Below are 16,639 nucleotides of genomic sequence, written 5' to 3' on the forward strand. Positions count from 1 at the left end.
CACCAAAACACAACCCGTGCGGATACTGGTTATGGGGCAATCTCAAAAGTATGCAGAGCTCATTCCAGATGTGGAGGCACTGGAGCAACGCATTCTTGACACTATTCGGATGCAGCCTGGCTGATGTCAAAGTGTGAGACATACATGCATGCGTTGGAGCACATGCAAACCATTTTCGACACATATTGTGACTGTGGTTGCATAGTACCGCGGTTATTAGACCGCAGTCCCTGTAACAATGTATAATGAATAAATGGTTTGTAGCATGGAAACCGTGCATTTCCTGACAAAAGTTCATTAGAATTTTTTTTGTTCTGTACCCTCTCATCGATCAATTGGGTTGAGTTGGGTTGGGTTGGCTTTTTTGGGGGAGGAGACCAGACAGCGAAGTCATCGGTCTGATCGGGTTAGGGAAGGATGGAGAAGTAAGTCGACCATGCCTTTCAAAGTGACCATCCCAGCATTTGCCTGGAGCGATTTAGGGAAATCACGGAAAACCTAAATCAGGATGGTCGGACGAGGGATTGAACAGTCGTTTAGTCCAGTGTGGTAGCCATTGCGCCACATCGTTCGGTCACCGATTAATTCCTAGAGTTTGTACGCGGTTGCAAAAATCACCGTGTACGGACATAGGCACCTCTCTAGCAGATGTCTCAAATGGGAATAGTTTCCTAACTGGCATTGACGGATCTGCAACAAATACGTCCCCCTCTGCGGCTAAAATGTGTCCCGGTAGAGTCTTGTTTACGGGGACGCACATCAGCCAGAGAGAAGACGGTGTGACGCACCTTGTGGCCGTTGAGCAGCCAGACGACGCTGGGGGCGGGTCGCGCCGGGCTGGTCGTGCAGTTGGCCCTCAGGGTCTCCCCGGCAGTGTACACCGGCCGCCCCACGCTCACCAGAGGCGGCCACCGCTGTGGCTCTGGAACAGCAAAAGCGCAACACAGTAAGTTTTGAGGGGCCACTCAGCTGGGCTGGTGGTGCAATCTACTCTACGTCACCCCATCAGTGAGTAGGAGTAGGATCACCCCACAAGCAGCGACTAGCGCTTGGTGTCTGAAACAACAAAACACTGTATACGAGGTTTCAATAGCCACATAGATAAGATGAGCTTCTTCCCAGAGCTGATCTGGGTCTGACTCACCATAATCATTCGTTTCTGTGGTTCCAAATGGTTCAAATGGCTCTAAACACTATTGGGCATAAAATCTGAGGTCATCAGTCGCCTAGACTTAGAACTACTTAAACTTAACTAACATAAGGACATCACACACATCCATGCCCGAGGCAGGATTCGAACCTGCGACTGTAGACTGCAGTTCCATCTTATATAAATGGAATAAGACTGCAGCTGATCAAAGACTTGAAGAAATTAAATACCGATGTCTTAATTTTATTAATTATTTTACTGGTCTACCAGTTCCGTTGCTTCATTGGTACTATCTCTGAGCAACTCAAGCTTAAAACAAACATAAAGTCTGATATACCACATCAGTTGTCATTTTTTAAAATAAATTTACCACAAATGTGGATTCGTAAAACAATATAGGGAGAGCGGATGCATTGCAGTTTACCATCTTGATATCTTTGATCTCTTTTGTTGTACTTTATACTGATATATACGACGGTGAGTCTAATGAAAACCTTAAATATTCTTTTAAATATTATTTATTGTGCAGAAGTGGTACAAAGCTGTATCGCTTTTCAACGAAATCTCCTCCACCGCTTACAAAGTGCATAAATTCCTTTAGAAAAAAATTCATTTGGTATTCCGCGCAACCACTCATGCACCGCGTGGCGTACCTCTTCATCATAACGGGACTTCTTTCCTCCCTTTGCGTCTTTGAGTGGTCCAAAGATATGGAAGTCACTTGGGCAAGGTCTGATGAGTATGGTGGATGAGGAAGACACTCAAATGCAGGTCTCTGATTGTTGCAACTGTTGTAGAGGCAGTGTGGGACCTTGCAATATCATGTTGCAAAAGGACACCTTCTGACGTCATGCTCCATAACCATGCTGAAATTTCATTCAGTGTCACTTGGCGGTTTTCCTTCACTATGGCTTCAACTGCTGCAATGTTCTGTGGAGTGACAACTCGTTTTGCCTGACCTGGACTAGGAGCATCTTCCATTGAAGTCACACCATTTGCGAACTTCCTACTCCATTTGTAGACTTGCTGCTGTGACAAACATGCATCACCATACTGAAGCTTCATTCTTCGATGAATTTCAATAGCTTTCACATCTCCAGTACGCAAAGCCGAATAACAGAACGCTGTTCTTCCTTGGTGCAAGTCTCAACTGGGGCAGCCATCTTTATACTGATACTGCGACGGTATGTGTGCATCTGCACTATGATGCCAGCTATAGGCCATTCTGCAGGCTGTTTGTAGCAGGCTTACCAACTTACAGTATAACGGCGCAAAATTTCGGTTTGTTATTACACATCTAAGTTTTTCATTTGAATCACCCTCGTATGTACAGTTAATTTATTTTAAATAATGACAAGTGATATTGAATAACAGATTTAGTGTCCACTACAGACAATATTTTCTCTATTTATACAATGTTTTCTTCTAAATTTTACAAATGTATGTGGTTAATTTATTTTAAATAATGACAACTGATATTTAAAATCAGATTTGTTATTTATTTTAGGCACTATTTTATCGTTTTAAACAAGGGCCTGAAGATGGTTCTATTGATGCAACGGAACTGGTAGTCATATTAATTAATAAAATTACCGCTGTCGGCGTTTATTTTCTTCAAAGAATCATTGGTGGCCGCGACTGTAACTCTAAAACATAAAACACTGCACGGCTGTTGGAAATAACGGGCAAGTTCATGGTCAAAACTGCCTGGCGACTAAGTTTTACTATCGAGAATCAAAGAAGCTGCAGCTGGTGAACCGTATGCGTATGATTGTCCTTGATATTTTTTCATAACTCCACTGATGAAATGTTTTCTGCTGTGATAAATTTCTGATCAATTATATTTCTTTATTTAACACTGAGAAAAAGAAGTCTGGCACTTATTTTTTTCGCCTCCAGTGGAACTGATAATTTCTTCCTATCTTTCACCAATTACTTCATTACTGCTACATCCACCATTCATAATAAATTGCGCTTCATATACTGATCATTGTTCTCCTGAACTACTTTTTCCGTTGTACTAGCCAGCCGCGGTGACCAAGCGGTTCTAGGCGCTTCAGTCCGGAATCGCGCTGCTGCTACGGTCGCAGGTTCGTATCCTGCCTCGGGCATGCCTGTGTGTGGTGTCCTTAGTTTAGTTAGGTTTAAGTAGTTCTAAGTCTAGGGAACTGACCACCTGAAATGTTAAGTCTCATAGTGCTTAGAGCTATTTAAACCATTTTGTTGTACCTCATTATCAATTGTTATATTTACTATTGATTAGTGGCTCAGGCGCTAAGTCTGTTAATTTTCATAAATTACTCCATTCCAAGTACAGGGTTTCAGAATCATTTTCATTTATATGCTGATACTAAATTTATTGCTGGAATACATGTAGGCCTGTTACTTAGAAACTAAACCAGATAGTAATTTTCTATTGTTGTTAATAACTGATATTGCATAGTTTTGTTCGGGAGTTATTTATGAAAATGGCAGCTAATTCTGTATGGCAATTTATAGGAATCGGGCCTTGGTCTAACTCATGCATCCGTACCTGACTTTTCCACTCCTCATTCTGGATTAATTATTAAAGGCTATAAAGAAAAGTCGTTGAAGCTTTCAAAATCTTGAAGAATCATTACAAATTCAATGCAGATAACGGCTACAGGCTTATGTCTTCGCGGCTACCCGCTATCACGTAGGTTAACACCACGCCTGGGCGAGCGAAGAACATAAACAGTTGCCAAGAAAGGCGTCACAAAACAATAATACTTTGGATTCCCCCTCTATATTCCCTTTTCAGTATTTACGAAAGACGACTGCCCATCAATAACAGCTAGATTTCTCCCTTGTTACTACACTTCCCGGAAACAGCATTGGAAAATTGATTCTTATAAGATACCCTTCGACATTGTTCATGCATCCAAGGACACCACGGTAATCATGAGGAAGATCCCTGCTAAGGGATCGAAAGGTCGAACAGTGAAGAAGTCTGAAGGGGAATACGACGCATCCTAAAGACTCGGAAGATTTTGTCATCACCTATAAACACACACACGGATCGTGTATTTAAGCTTAACAAAATGCTCCACACATGTAGTTCCCAGCGCTCCAGTTCAGTTACTGTTAACAGGCAGCTGCAATGTTGTTTAAGACCTTCCTAACATTCTAGCTTTCTGCTGATCAATGTCCCTTTTGATACAACATGATAAACGAGCATTCATTGGACAAATATTACAACTGATAAGTGATTACATTTTCACGAGATTTGGGTGCATAGATCCTGAGAAATCAGTACCCAGAACAACCACAGCTGGCCGCAATAACGCCCTTGATACGCCTGGCCATTGAGTCAAACAGAGCTTGGATGGCGTGTACAGGTACAGCTGCCCATGCAGCTTCAACACGATACCACAGTTCATCAAGAGTAGTGACTGGCGTATTGTGAGGTGCCAGTTGCTCGGCCACCATTGACGAGACGTTTTCAGTTGGTGAGAGATCTGGAGAATGTGCTGGCCAGGGCAGCAGTCGAACATTTTCTGCATTCAGAAAGGCCCGCACAGGACATGCATTATCCTGCTGAAATGTAGGATTTCGCAGGGATCGAATGAATCGTAACACATTTGAAATGTAACGTCCACTGTGCAAAGTGCCGTCAATGCGAACAAGAGGTGACCGAGACGTGTAATCAATGGCACGCCAGTATGGAAATGACGAATACACACTACCAATGTGCGTTCACCGCGACGTCGCCCAACACGGATACTACCATCATCATGCTGTAAAGAGAACCTGTATTCATCCGATAACATAAGGATTCTGCCATTCGTGCACCCAGATTCATCGTTGAGTACAGCATCACAGGCACTCCTGTCTGTCATGCAGCGTCAAGGGTAACCGCAGCCATGGTCTCCGAACTGATAGTCCATTCTGCTGCAAACGACGTCGAACTGTTCGTGCAGATGGTTGTTGTCTTGCGAACGTCCTCACTTGTTGACTCAGGGATTTAGACTTTTCTCGACAATCCTTTACAGCCATGCGGATAAGATACCTGTCATCTCGACTACTAGTGATACGAGGCCGTTGGGATCCAGCACGGTGTTCCGTATTACGCTCCTGAACCGACCGATTCCATATTCTGCTAACAGTCATTGGATCTCGACCAACACGAGCAGCATTCTCGCGATACGATAAACCGCAATCGCGATAGGCTACAATCCGATCAAAGTCGGAAACGTGATGGTACGCATTTCTCCTCCTTACAAGAGGCATCACAACAACGTTTCCACCAGGCAACTCCGGTGAACTGCTGTTTGTGTATGAGAAATCGGTTGGAAACTTTCCTCATGTCAGCACATTGTAGGTGTTGCCACCGTTGCCAGCCTTGTGTGAATGCTCTGAAAAGCTAACTATTTGCATATCACAGCATCCTCCTCCTTTCGGTTAAGTTTTGCGTCTGTAGCACGTCGTATTCGTGGTGTAGCAATTTTATTGGCCACTGCCCACCGCGAGACTAAATATCGACTTGTTGTGAGAACGTGACACATTAAGGAAGATATGCAAGCAAGTGGGGAATCATTCTAGTGACGTAAGGGCATGAAAATGGGTGAATTCACTTTGAAAAAGTGCAAATTTTTTTTCTTTTGGTCGCCAGGGTATAAGCGGATGCGGAGAAACAGTCCGCATGCTGCTCTCGTCACTATATGTGGAAAGCGATTTAAAGACGATGGAACGATGTGTGAGCGAGAAATTAATGAACACCCGCTCCTCATCTCTGCTGGTTGTCGTCGGAGTCTTGTGCACTTAATAATACAGAATCTAACAGTCCTGCTCTGGTGATGACACAAGTGTTTCGGAGCACCGATTAGATTTTATCATCATACATGAAGTTCCACAGCTGAAGAACCTGTCGTAATACTATAACGACATAAAATCATTGTCAGTCGACTCGCGAGGAGAACAAAGCAAGTGCCATAACCCGATTTCCCAGGAATTTCCCTTAGTCGAAGAGGAGTCATAATAGACGTACTGGTATTTCAACTTACCTATAGATGCTTAGTGGCTAGCGCCTCAGATTCTCTCTTTTGCGTCCCGTTTTCGATAACCGGTTATTGTTTATATTTATTTTGTTTCATTTCTTTATCTATTCATGTCCGTAGAAGGATTCTTATCTAGTGAGAGCATACAACGACGTCATATTAACTGCAAATTGAAATAGGATTCCAAATGAGTGTCACTTCATTTATTACATAATACATACGTGCTTGGTATTTTCAGGGGCTACACTCTTTTTAAATTCTCACATACTTGTGTTTCATTCTGATATCAGTTCTTATTTCTTGTATTATATTCTTATGTTTACTCTTATGTAGATTATGTGCTTTCCCCGAGCCGTCCGTGGCTCGTTTCCGTGCCAACTCTCTCTTTTACATTCTGTTTTATTATACTGCCACCTCGTTTTGTTAATTCAATTACTGGTGTTACTGAGTTGCTGCCTTGTCTGCCCGTGAGCGGCAGCATCAGCGCTTATCGATATATGCCCCGCCATATTATCTTTGCTGGAATGCTATTATTTCCCAGTTTTCGTGCGTTTAGGAGGGAGATAGTATCTGGCAGTGAGCTGCAACGCGACAGCACTGGAGTTTGTATCTGCCAGTGAGTTGGGAGGCGCTAATAGTGCAGTTCGGACGCGGCAGAAGTTCAGTCGGGGCGCAGCTGCAGTGAGGTCCGGACAGCTATGACTCGCCAGACGGTTGCCGATATACAGGGTGTTTCAAAAATGACCGGTATATTTGAAACGACAATAAAAACTAAACGAGCAGCGATATAAATACACCGTTTGTTGCAATATGCTTGGGACAACAGTACATTTTCAGGCGGACAAACTTTCGAAATTACAGTAGTTACAATTTTCAACAACAGATGGCAGTGCAAGTGATGAGAAAGATATAGAAGACAACGCAGTCAGTGTGGGCGCCATTCTGTACATCGTCTTTCTGCTGTAAGCGTGTGCTGTTCACAACGTGCAAGTGTGCTGTGGACAACATGGTTTATTCCTTAGAACAGAGGATTTTTCTGGTGTTGTAATTCCACCGCCTAGAACACAGTGTTGTTGCAACATGACGATGTTTTCAACGGACGTTTAATGTAACCAAAGGACCGAAAAGCGATACAATAAAGGATCTGTTTGAAAAATTTCAACGGACTGGGAACGTGACGGATGAACGTGCTGGAAAGGTAGGGCGACCGCGTACGGCAACCACAGAGGGAACGCGCAGCTAGTGCAGAAGGTGATCCAACAGCGGCCTCGTGTCTCCGTTCGCCGTGTTGCAGCTGCGGTCCAAATGACGCCAACGTCCACGTATCGTCTCATGCGCCAGAGATTACACCTCTATCCATACAAAATTCAAACGCGGCAACCCCTCAGCGCCGCTAACATTGCTGCACGAGAGACATTCGCTAACGATATAGTGCACAGGATTGATGACGGCGATATGCATGTGAGCAGCATTTGGTTTACTGACGAAGCTTATTTTTACCTGGACGGCTTCGTCAATAAACAGAACTGGCGCATATGGGGAACCGAAAAGCCCCATGTTGCAGTCCCATCGTCCCTGCATCCTCAAAAAGTACTGGTCTGGGCCGCCATTTCTTCCAAAGGAATCATTGGCCCATTTTTCAGATCCAAAACGATTACTGCATCACGCTATCTGGACATTCTTCGTGAATTTGTGGCGGTACAAACTGCCTTAGACGACATTGCGAACCCCTCGTGGTTTATGCAAGATGGTGCCCGGCCACATCGCACGGCCGACGTCTTTAATTTCCTGAATGAATATTTCGATGATCATATGATTGCTTTGGGCTATCCGAAACATACAGGAGGCGGCGTGGATTGGCCTCCCTATTCGCCAGACATGAACGCCTGTGACTTCTTTCTGTATGGACACTTGAAAGACCAGGTGTACCGCCAGAATCCAGAAACAATTGAACAGCTGAAGCAGTACATTTCATCTGCATGTGAAGCCACTCCGCGAGACACGTTGTCAAAGGTTTCGGGTAATTTCATTCAGAGACTACCCCATATTATTGCTACGCATGGTGGATATGTGGAAAACATCGTACTATAGAGTTTCCCAGACCGCAGCGCCATCTGTTGTTGACAATTGTAACTTTTGTAATTTCGAAAGTTTGTCTGCCTGAAAATGTACTGTTGTCCCAAGCATATTGCAACAAACGGTGTATTTCTATCGCTGCTCATTTAGTTTGTATTTCCGTTTCAAATATACCGGTCATTTTTGAAACACCCTGTAAAGCACTTAAGTGCGGACTACCTTGGTTGCTCGTCGGTCGGTCGTCTTGTTGGACGGCTTGTATGTTGGCCGGCGATCGCTTATGGGTTGCTTGCGTGGGCCGACTCGTTGTTCGTCCTAGGTGTTCCACAGCCCCTGCCGTGAGCATCGTCTAGTCCTCTCGCAGATGTTGTGGGGCTGTGTGTAGTTATGTGATTTTCACTGACAAGTTTATTTAAGAGTTGTCAGCGTACTGCCACTGAGTTAGTCGGTCGTTTGATTAAACGTTGTGGGTTTCGGGGCGTCCGCCCCTTATGGGTTGTCTGGAATCCGTGCTTGTTTGGTTCCACAGTCTCTGCTGTCAGCGTCGTTGGAATTTTGTTGCAAGTGCGGAGCGAAACTCGCCTTGAGCATTGGTCTCTTGACGGTATGTCGGTTGGTTTGCCGTCGGATTGAGGATGGTTGGCCGACTGCTTGTCTCACCTAAGTGAACGTTAGTATTCCAAGTGCTGGCCGTCCCCACGAAACTTCTGAGCGCCATTTGCTGCACTGCCTTTCTTTTTTTTTTTTTTTGTTGGGTGTATTTTTACGGCTCATAGCCGACGGTTTGATTCGAATTTCAATTGTTTTTATTTGTGTTTTGAGCCATGGGCCTTCAGCCGCTTTAAATTAAATTTCATTTTTTGTCAAGTCTTAGACTGTTTAGGGCCTTCAGCCTAATTTAAGATAAGGCTTTGTTGTTTAAATTTATTTTACGTTGAGTACTAAGTCATGGGGCCTTCATCCGTTTTTGAATTGAACTTTTTTGCTTTTTAAGTGTTAGATTTGTTGGTCCTTCAGCCACGTTATAGAACATACTTAGGTGAGCCCTTCTGCCTCCTAAATATTCTGTTTTAGCTCTGGATCTTAAGTTAATGGCTTTCAGCCGTTTTTAAATTTAAGTGGTTGTGCCCTTAAGGCATGCGATAGTGTGGCCTTGAAGCTGATATCGTAGTTAAAAAGAAATGTGCTCTAATGTTTGGTCAAATAATAAAATTGTATGTGTTAGAATGTAACTGACAACCGCTCATTTTGACCCCTTTGCACAGTTACAAGTACCTGTCCTGTCCTGTGGGTTTATCAGGGCGTTTCATTTCCTTAGAATATATCGATGGTAGTGGGTTAATTTCATTTATCACACGCAGTTCTTACAGTTTCTTCAATTGCTGTAGAGTTCCGCGGTACGTGTCGATAGTAATTTGTCAGTGTGGTGTAGTTCTCCACGCCGGCCGAGCGGTTTTAGGCGCTTCAGTCCGGAACCGCGCTGCTGCTGCGGCCGCAGGTTCGAATCCTTCCTCGGACAGGGATGTGTGTGGTGGCCTTTATTTCCAAGTTCTAGGGGACTGATGACCGCAGATGCTAAGTCCCACAGTGCCTAGAGCCGTTTGCACCATCAGTTTTCCACGGTCTTTACTATGGATAGGGCCTGTGTTTGCCGTGTGCAGATGAGGACCGAGTTGGTGACATTTCACGCTCAGCTCCAGCACTGAAGGCGTCGGTTAGACAGCCTGAGGCTGCAGTGGAAGCGCATCCCTGTTGTCGCCAGCCGGAGGGATCGAACGGAGGTCCAACATGTCTCAAGAATCCACTGACTGGCCCGCACCGGTAGCCAGTCCAGTTACTTCTCGCACTGAGGTTGACCCCTCACCCGTTGTCGAGAGGTAGGTCGCCTTGGGACTTGGCAGGCGGCGATAAACTTCCCAGGGAGGCCGAAAGTAAGGCCTCCCCAGTTAGTATGAAAAACAGGTTACTGGTTCCAGGTGCTGTATGTAGGTGATGTAGATGACATTGTCCCTTGCCTGTTTCAGAGGAGACCTCTCAGCCGGCAAGATCTGATCAGTCACAGAGGGTGAGATTACTGGTTGTTGGGGGCTCCAGTGTTACGCACTTTATGGGGCCTTTAGAGAACACGGCTGCCAAGGTGGAGAAACAAAGCCTATGTACATTCCATGTGCACACTGGTCGGAGTCATTTCAGAGGTGGAAAGGGTCCTTCCGGAACCATGAAGACCATAGGGTGCAGCCAACTGCAGGTTGTTATTGCACACATCATTATCAGTGATATGTCCCGCTTTGGATTGGGAGACATTCTCTCTGGTTTCGTGTGAGTATCAGAAGCGGTAAAGGCTGCCAGTCTCGTTTAGGAGATGAAAGAAGATCTCGCCATTTCCATCACAGTCGACAGGACCGATTGGGGACTTCTGGAACACAGCCGGGTGGAACATCTGAATCAGAGGCTCAGACGGTTCTGCGGTCGTGTACGCTTCAGATTCCTCGACTTACGCCATTGGGTGGTGGGGTTTCGGCTCAGGAGCCCATTAGACGTAGGAGCTGACTGTGTGGCATGGACTGGGCGATTTGAGGTTAGAAGGTCGCAGGGAAAAATATAAAGGACTTCAGGCTCGGAGTGTTCAACTCGAACACAGGAAGAATGTAGGTCTATGAACCACCATTATAACATTTGTCATAGCTCTGTTGTGGAAGCATAAGACGTCCAAGTGCCAATAGAAAGCAATGATACTCAGACTGTTATAGAGACTGAAAGCTGGTTACAGCCGGAGATAAGTTCAGCTGAAATTTCTATTAAGAATCTAACGCTGTTCAGAAAGGATAAGCTAAACGTAGTTGGCCGTGGCGTGTTTGCTGCTGTTAGAAAAAAATGGTTCAAGTGGCTCTGAGCACTATGGGACTTAAACCGAAATAACCTAAGGACAACACACGACCCAGCCATCACGAGGCAGAGAAAATCCCTGACCCCGCCGGGAATCGAACCTGGGAACCCGGGCGCGGGAAGCGAGAACGCTTGTGTTAGAAGTAGTTTATTTTGTATAGAAATTTAAAAAATAATTCGTTTGAATTAATATGGGTAGAGGTCATTCTTCGCGATCGGAAAAAATAATAATTGGATCCTTTTACCAAACTCCCAGCTCAGATGACACAATTGCTGAAAAGTTCAAAGAAAATTTGAGCGTCATTTCAAACACGTACCCCTCTCACACAATTATTGGTGGTGACTTTAATATACTCTCAATATTTTGGCAAAAATGCTTGTTTAAATCCGGAGATACGCATAAAACGTCATCCTAAATTGTGCTAAACACATTCTCTGAAAATTATTTTGAGCAGTTAGTTCATGAGCTAAATAGAACAGTAATCGGTTATGAAAACACACTCAACCTTTTAACAATAATTAATCCTGAGCTAATAACGAGCATCAAAACGGATACAGGGATTACTGAACACCGGATTTTCGTAGCGAGACTGCATAATATAACTCCAAAATCCTCCAAAAACAAACGGCAAGGATAGCTATTGACTATTCAAAAAAGCAGATAAAAATTCGCTTGCGTACTTCCTGGGAGAGAATGTCCACTCCTTCCCAGTTAACAAAGTAAGTGTACATCAGATGTGGCTTGAATTCAAAGAAATAGTATACAGAGCTACTTAGACATTTATACCGAATATATTAACAAACGACAGAGATGATGCCCCTCGGTACACAAAACCGGTGAGGACATTGTTGCAGAAACAACTAAAAATGCATACTAAATTCAAACGAATGCAAAATCCCCAAGATAGCGATCTTTTACAGAAGCTCGAAATTCACCGCGGAATTCAGTGCGAGATGCTTGTAACAGTTGTTTCGAAACCTGGCAGCACTTCCAGAGAGACAGGGGTCCCATGACAAGTATCCAAGCAGCAAGACACAATCAATGCCTTCTCTGCGCGACAGCAATGAAAATACTATCGATGACAGTGCTGCTAAAGCAGAGTTACTTAATACAGACTTCCGAAAAAGAAAATAATGTAAATATTCCAGAATTCGAATCAAGAGCAGCTGCCAACACGAGTAACTTAGAATTAGATATCGTCAGAGCACTGAAGCAACTTAAATTGCTTAATAAAAACAAGTTTTCCGGTCCAGATTGTAGCAAATTAGGTTCCTTTCAGAGTATGCCGATACAGTAGCTCCGTACTTAACAATAACCCAAACCGCTCTCTCGACGAAAGATCTGTACCCAAGGACAGGAAAGTTGCACAGGTCACCACTATTCAAGAAACGTAGTAGGAGTAATCCACTTAATTACAGGCTCATTTCATCAACATCGATATGCAGCAGAATTTTGGAACATATACCGTGCTCGAACATTACATAGAGCGATCTAATGATATTTTGAAAACAGCAATCTTCTGAAACACAACTAGCCCTCTACTGACACCAAATGCTGAGTGCTATTGACAAGGTATTTCAAATTGATTCCGCAATTCTAGATACGCAAAAGGCTTTTGACACTGTACCTCACAAGCAGCATGTAATAAAATGGCGTGTTTGCGAAATACCGTCTCACTTATGCGACTGGATTTGTGATTTCCTGTCAAAGGGGTCACAGTTCGTAGTACCTGACAGAAACTCATCGATTAAAATAGAAGCGACGTCTGGCATTCCCCAAGGTTGTGTTGCAGACTCTCTGCTGTTCCTTAACTATATAATCGATTTAGGAGACAATCTGAACAGCCGTCTTAGGTTGTTTGCAGATGATGCTGCCGTTTATCGTCTAACATAAAAAAAGATAAAAAATCTTCAAAACAATTTAGGAAAAACATCTGAATGGTGAGAAAATTAGCATTGAACCTAAGTAATAAAAAGGCTGAGGTCAGTGACATAAGTGCTAAAACGAATGCGTTGAACTTCGGTTACACTACAAATCAGTCAAATCTAAAGGCTGTAAATTCAACCAAATATCTAATAATTACTAAAACACGTAGGAAATGTTGCGGGGAAGGCCAACTGAAGACCAATTTATTGGCAGATCACGTAGAAGACGTAACAGATTTTCTAATGAGACTACCTTCACTACGTTTATCCGTACTCTTTTAGAGTACTACTGCGCGGTGTGGGAACCTTTCCGCCGCGCGGGATTAGCCGAGCGGCCTCAGGCGCTGCAGTCATGGACTGTAAGGCTGCTCCCAGCGGAGGTTCGAGTCCTCCCTCGAGCATGGGTGTTGGTGCTTGTCCTTGGGATAATTCAGGTTAAGTAGTGTGTAAGCTTAGAGACTGATGACCTTAGCAGTTAAGTCCCATAAGATTTCACGCACATTTGAACTTTGAACTTTGGAACTTTTCCAGATAGAGTTAACGGAGTAAATCGAGAAAGCGCCTTCTGTATTAGCTTGGATTAGGGGAGGAAGCCATGACATGATGGAGGATCTGTGATTGACATCATTAAAGCAAAGGCATTTCCCGTTGTGGTGACATCTTCTCACGAAATTTCTATCACCAACTTTCTCTTCCGAATGCGACAGTTTTTGTTGACGCCGACCTACATACGCAGAAACGAACATCGTAATACAATAAGAGATATCAGAGCTCGCACGGAAAGATATAGGTGTTCGTTTTTTATCGAGCTGCGGAATAGTAGAGAATCATTATGAAGGTGGTTCGGTGATCCTATTCCAGGAACTTACGTGTGATATGCAGACTATCCATGTGGTTATAGATGTAAAAACATTCTAAACATAGAAATTTTGAATACCATAGTGCGTAGGCAGATTTGCCACAGCGAAATTTCTTCCTAGAAATATCACTCAGCAAAGAAACGTCGATAACATGTTGCTGTGGTCTTCAGTCCTGAGACTGGTATGATGCAGCTCTCCATGCTACTCTATCCTGTGCAAGCCTCTTCATCTCCCAGTACTTACTGCAGCCTACAGCCTTCTGAATCTGCTTAGTGTAGTCATCTCTTGGTCTCCCTCCACGATTTTTAACCTCCACGCTGCCCTCCAATACTAAATTGGTGATCCCTTGATGCCTCAGAACATGTCCTACCAACTGATACCTTCTTCTGGTCAAGTTGTGCCACAAACTTCTCTTCTTCATAATCCGATTCAATACTTCCACATTAGTTACGTGATATACCCCTCTAATCTTCAGCATTCTTCTGTAATGCCACATTTCGAAAGCTTCTATTCTCTTCTAGTCCAAACTATTTACCGTCCATGATTCACTTCCATACATGGCTACACTCCATACAAATACTTTCGGAAATGACTTCCTGACACTTAAATCTATACTCGATTTTAACAAATTTCTCTTCTTCAGAAACGGTTTCCTTGCCATTGCCAGTCTACATTTTATATCCTCTCTACTTCGACCATCATCAGTTATTTTGCTCCCCAAATAGCAAACTCATTTACTACTTTAAGTGTCTCACTTCCTAATCTAATTCCCTCAGCATCACACGACTTAATTCGACTACATACCATCATCCTCGTTTTGCTTTTGTTGATGATCATCTTATATCCTCCTTTCAAGACACTATCCACTCCGTTCAACTGCTCTTCCAAGTCCTTTGCTGTCTCTGACAGAATTACGATGTCATCGGCGAACCTCAAAGTTTTTATTTCTTCTCCATGGATTTTAATACCTACTCCGAACTTTTCTTTTGTTTCCTTACTGCTTGCTCAATATACAGATTGAATAACATGGGGGACAGGCTACAACCCTGTCTCACTCCCTTCCCAACTGCTGCTTCTCTTTCGTGCCCCTCGACACTTATAACTGCCACCTGGTTTTTGTACAAATTGTAAATAGCCTTTGGCTTCCTGTATTTTACTCCTGCCACCTTCAGAATTTGAAAGAGAGTATTCCACTCAACTTTGTCAAAAGCTTTCTCTAAGTCTACAAATGCTAGAAATGTAGGTTTGCCCTTCCTTAACCTAGCTTCTAAGATAAGTCGTAGGGTCAGTATTGCCTCACGTGTTCCAACATTTCTACGGAATCCAAACTGATCTTCACCGAAGTCGGCTTCTACTAGTTTTTCCATTCGTATGTAAAGAATTCGCGTAAGTATATTGCAGCTGTGACTTATTAAAGTGATAGTTCGGTAATTTTAACATCTGTCAACACCTGCTTTCTTTGGGATTGGAATTATTATATTCTTCTTGAAGTCTGAGGGTACTTCGCCTGTCTCATACATCTTCCTCACCAGATGGTAGAGTTTTGTCAGGACTGGCTCTCCCAAGGCCGTCAGTAGTTCTATTGGAATGTTGTCTACTCCGGGGTCCTTGTTTCGACTCAGGTCTTTCAGTGCTCTGTCAAACTCTTCACTCAGTATCGTATCTCCCATTTCATCTTCATCTACATCCTCTTCCATTTCCATAATATTGCCATCAAGTACATCACCCTTGTATAGACCCTCTATATACTCCTTCCACCTTTCCGTTCTTTGCTTAGAACTGGGTTTCCATCTGAGCTCTTGATGTTCATACAAGTGGTTCTCGTATCTCCAAAGGTCTCTTTAATTTTCCTGTAGGCAATATCTATCTTACCCCTCGTGAGATAAGCATCTAAATCCTTACATTTGTCCTCTAGCCATCCCTGCTTAGCCATTTTGCACTTCCTATTGATCTCATTTTTGAGACGTTTGTATTCCTTTTTGCCTGCTTCATTTATTGCATTTTTATATTTTCTCCTTTCATCAATTAAATTCAATGTTACTTCTGTTACCCAAGGATTTCTACTAGCCCTCGTCTTTTTACCTACTTGATCCTCTGCTGCCTTCACTACTTCATCCCTCAAAGCTACCCATTCTTCTTCTACTGTATTTCTTTCCCCAATTCCTGTCAATTGCTCACTTATGCTCTCCCTGAAACTGTGTACAACCTCTGGTTTTGTCAGTTTATCCAGGTCCCATCTCCTTAAATTCCCACCTTTTTGCAGTTTCTTCAGTTTTAATCTACAGGTCATAACTAATAGATTGTGGCCAGAGTCCACATCTGCCCCTGGAAATGTCTTACAACTTAAAACCTGGTTCCTAAATCTCTGTCTTACCATTATATAATCTATCTGATACCTTTTAGTATCTCCAGGGTTCTTCCACGTATACAACCTTCTTTCATGATTCTTAAACCAAGTGTGAGTTATGATTAAGTTGTGCTCTGTGCAAAATTCTACCAGGCGGCTTCCTCTTTTATTTCTTTGCCCCAGTCCATATTCACCTACTATGTTTCCTTCTCTCCCTTTTCCTACTACCGAATTCCGGTCACCCATGACTATTACATTTTCATCTCCCTTCACTATCTGAATAATTTCTTTTATTTGATCATACATTTCTTCAATTTCTTCGTCATCTGCAGAGCTAGTTGGCATATAAACTTGTACTACTGTAGTAGGTGTGGGC

At 43.4% G+C, this 16,639-nt stretch overlaps 1 protein-coding gene across 1 annotated transcript in view; it reads right to left on the reverse strand.

The window, feature by feature from the left end:
- LOC126278372 (uncharacterized) overlaps positions 1-16,639 on the reverse strand; it is a 538,771-nt gene that overhangs the window by 127,491 nt on the left and 394,641 nt on the right. Inside the window, exon 4 of the mRNA XM_049978444.1 lies at positions 789-922. Coding sequence (XP_049834401.1) covers positions 789-922 — 134 coding nt within the window. The remainder of the gene's footprint in view (positions 1-788; positions 923-16,639) is intronic.

The sequence above is a fragment of the Schistocerca gregaria genome, chromosome 6, assembly GCF_023897955.1.
Source record: "Schistocerca gregaria isolate iqSchGreg1 chromosome 6, iqSchGreg1.2, whole genome shotgun sequence".
In the NCBI taxonomy this organism is placed as follows: Eukaryota; Metazoa; Arthropoda; class Insecta; order Orthoptera; family Acrididae; genus Schistocerca; species Schistocerca gregaria.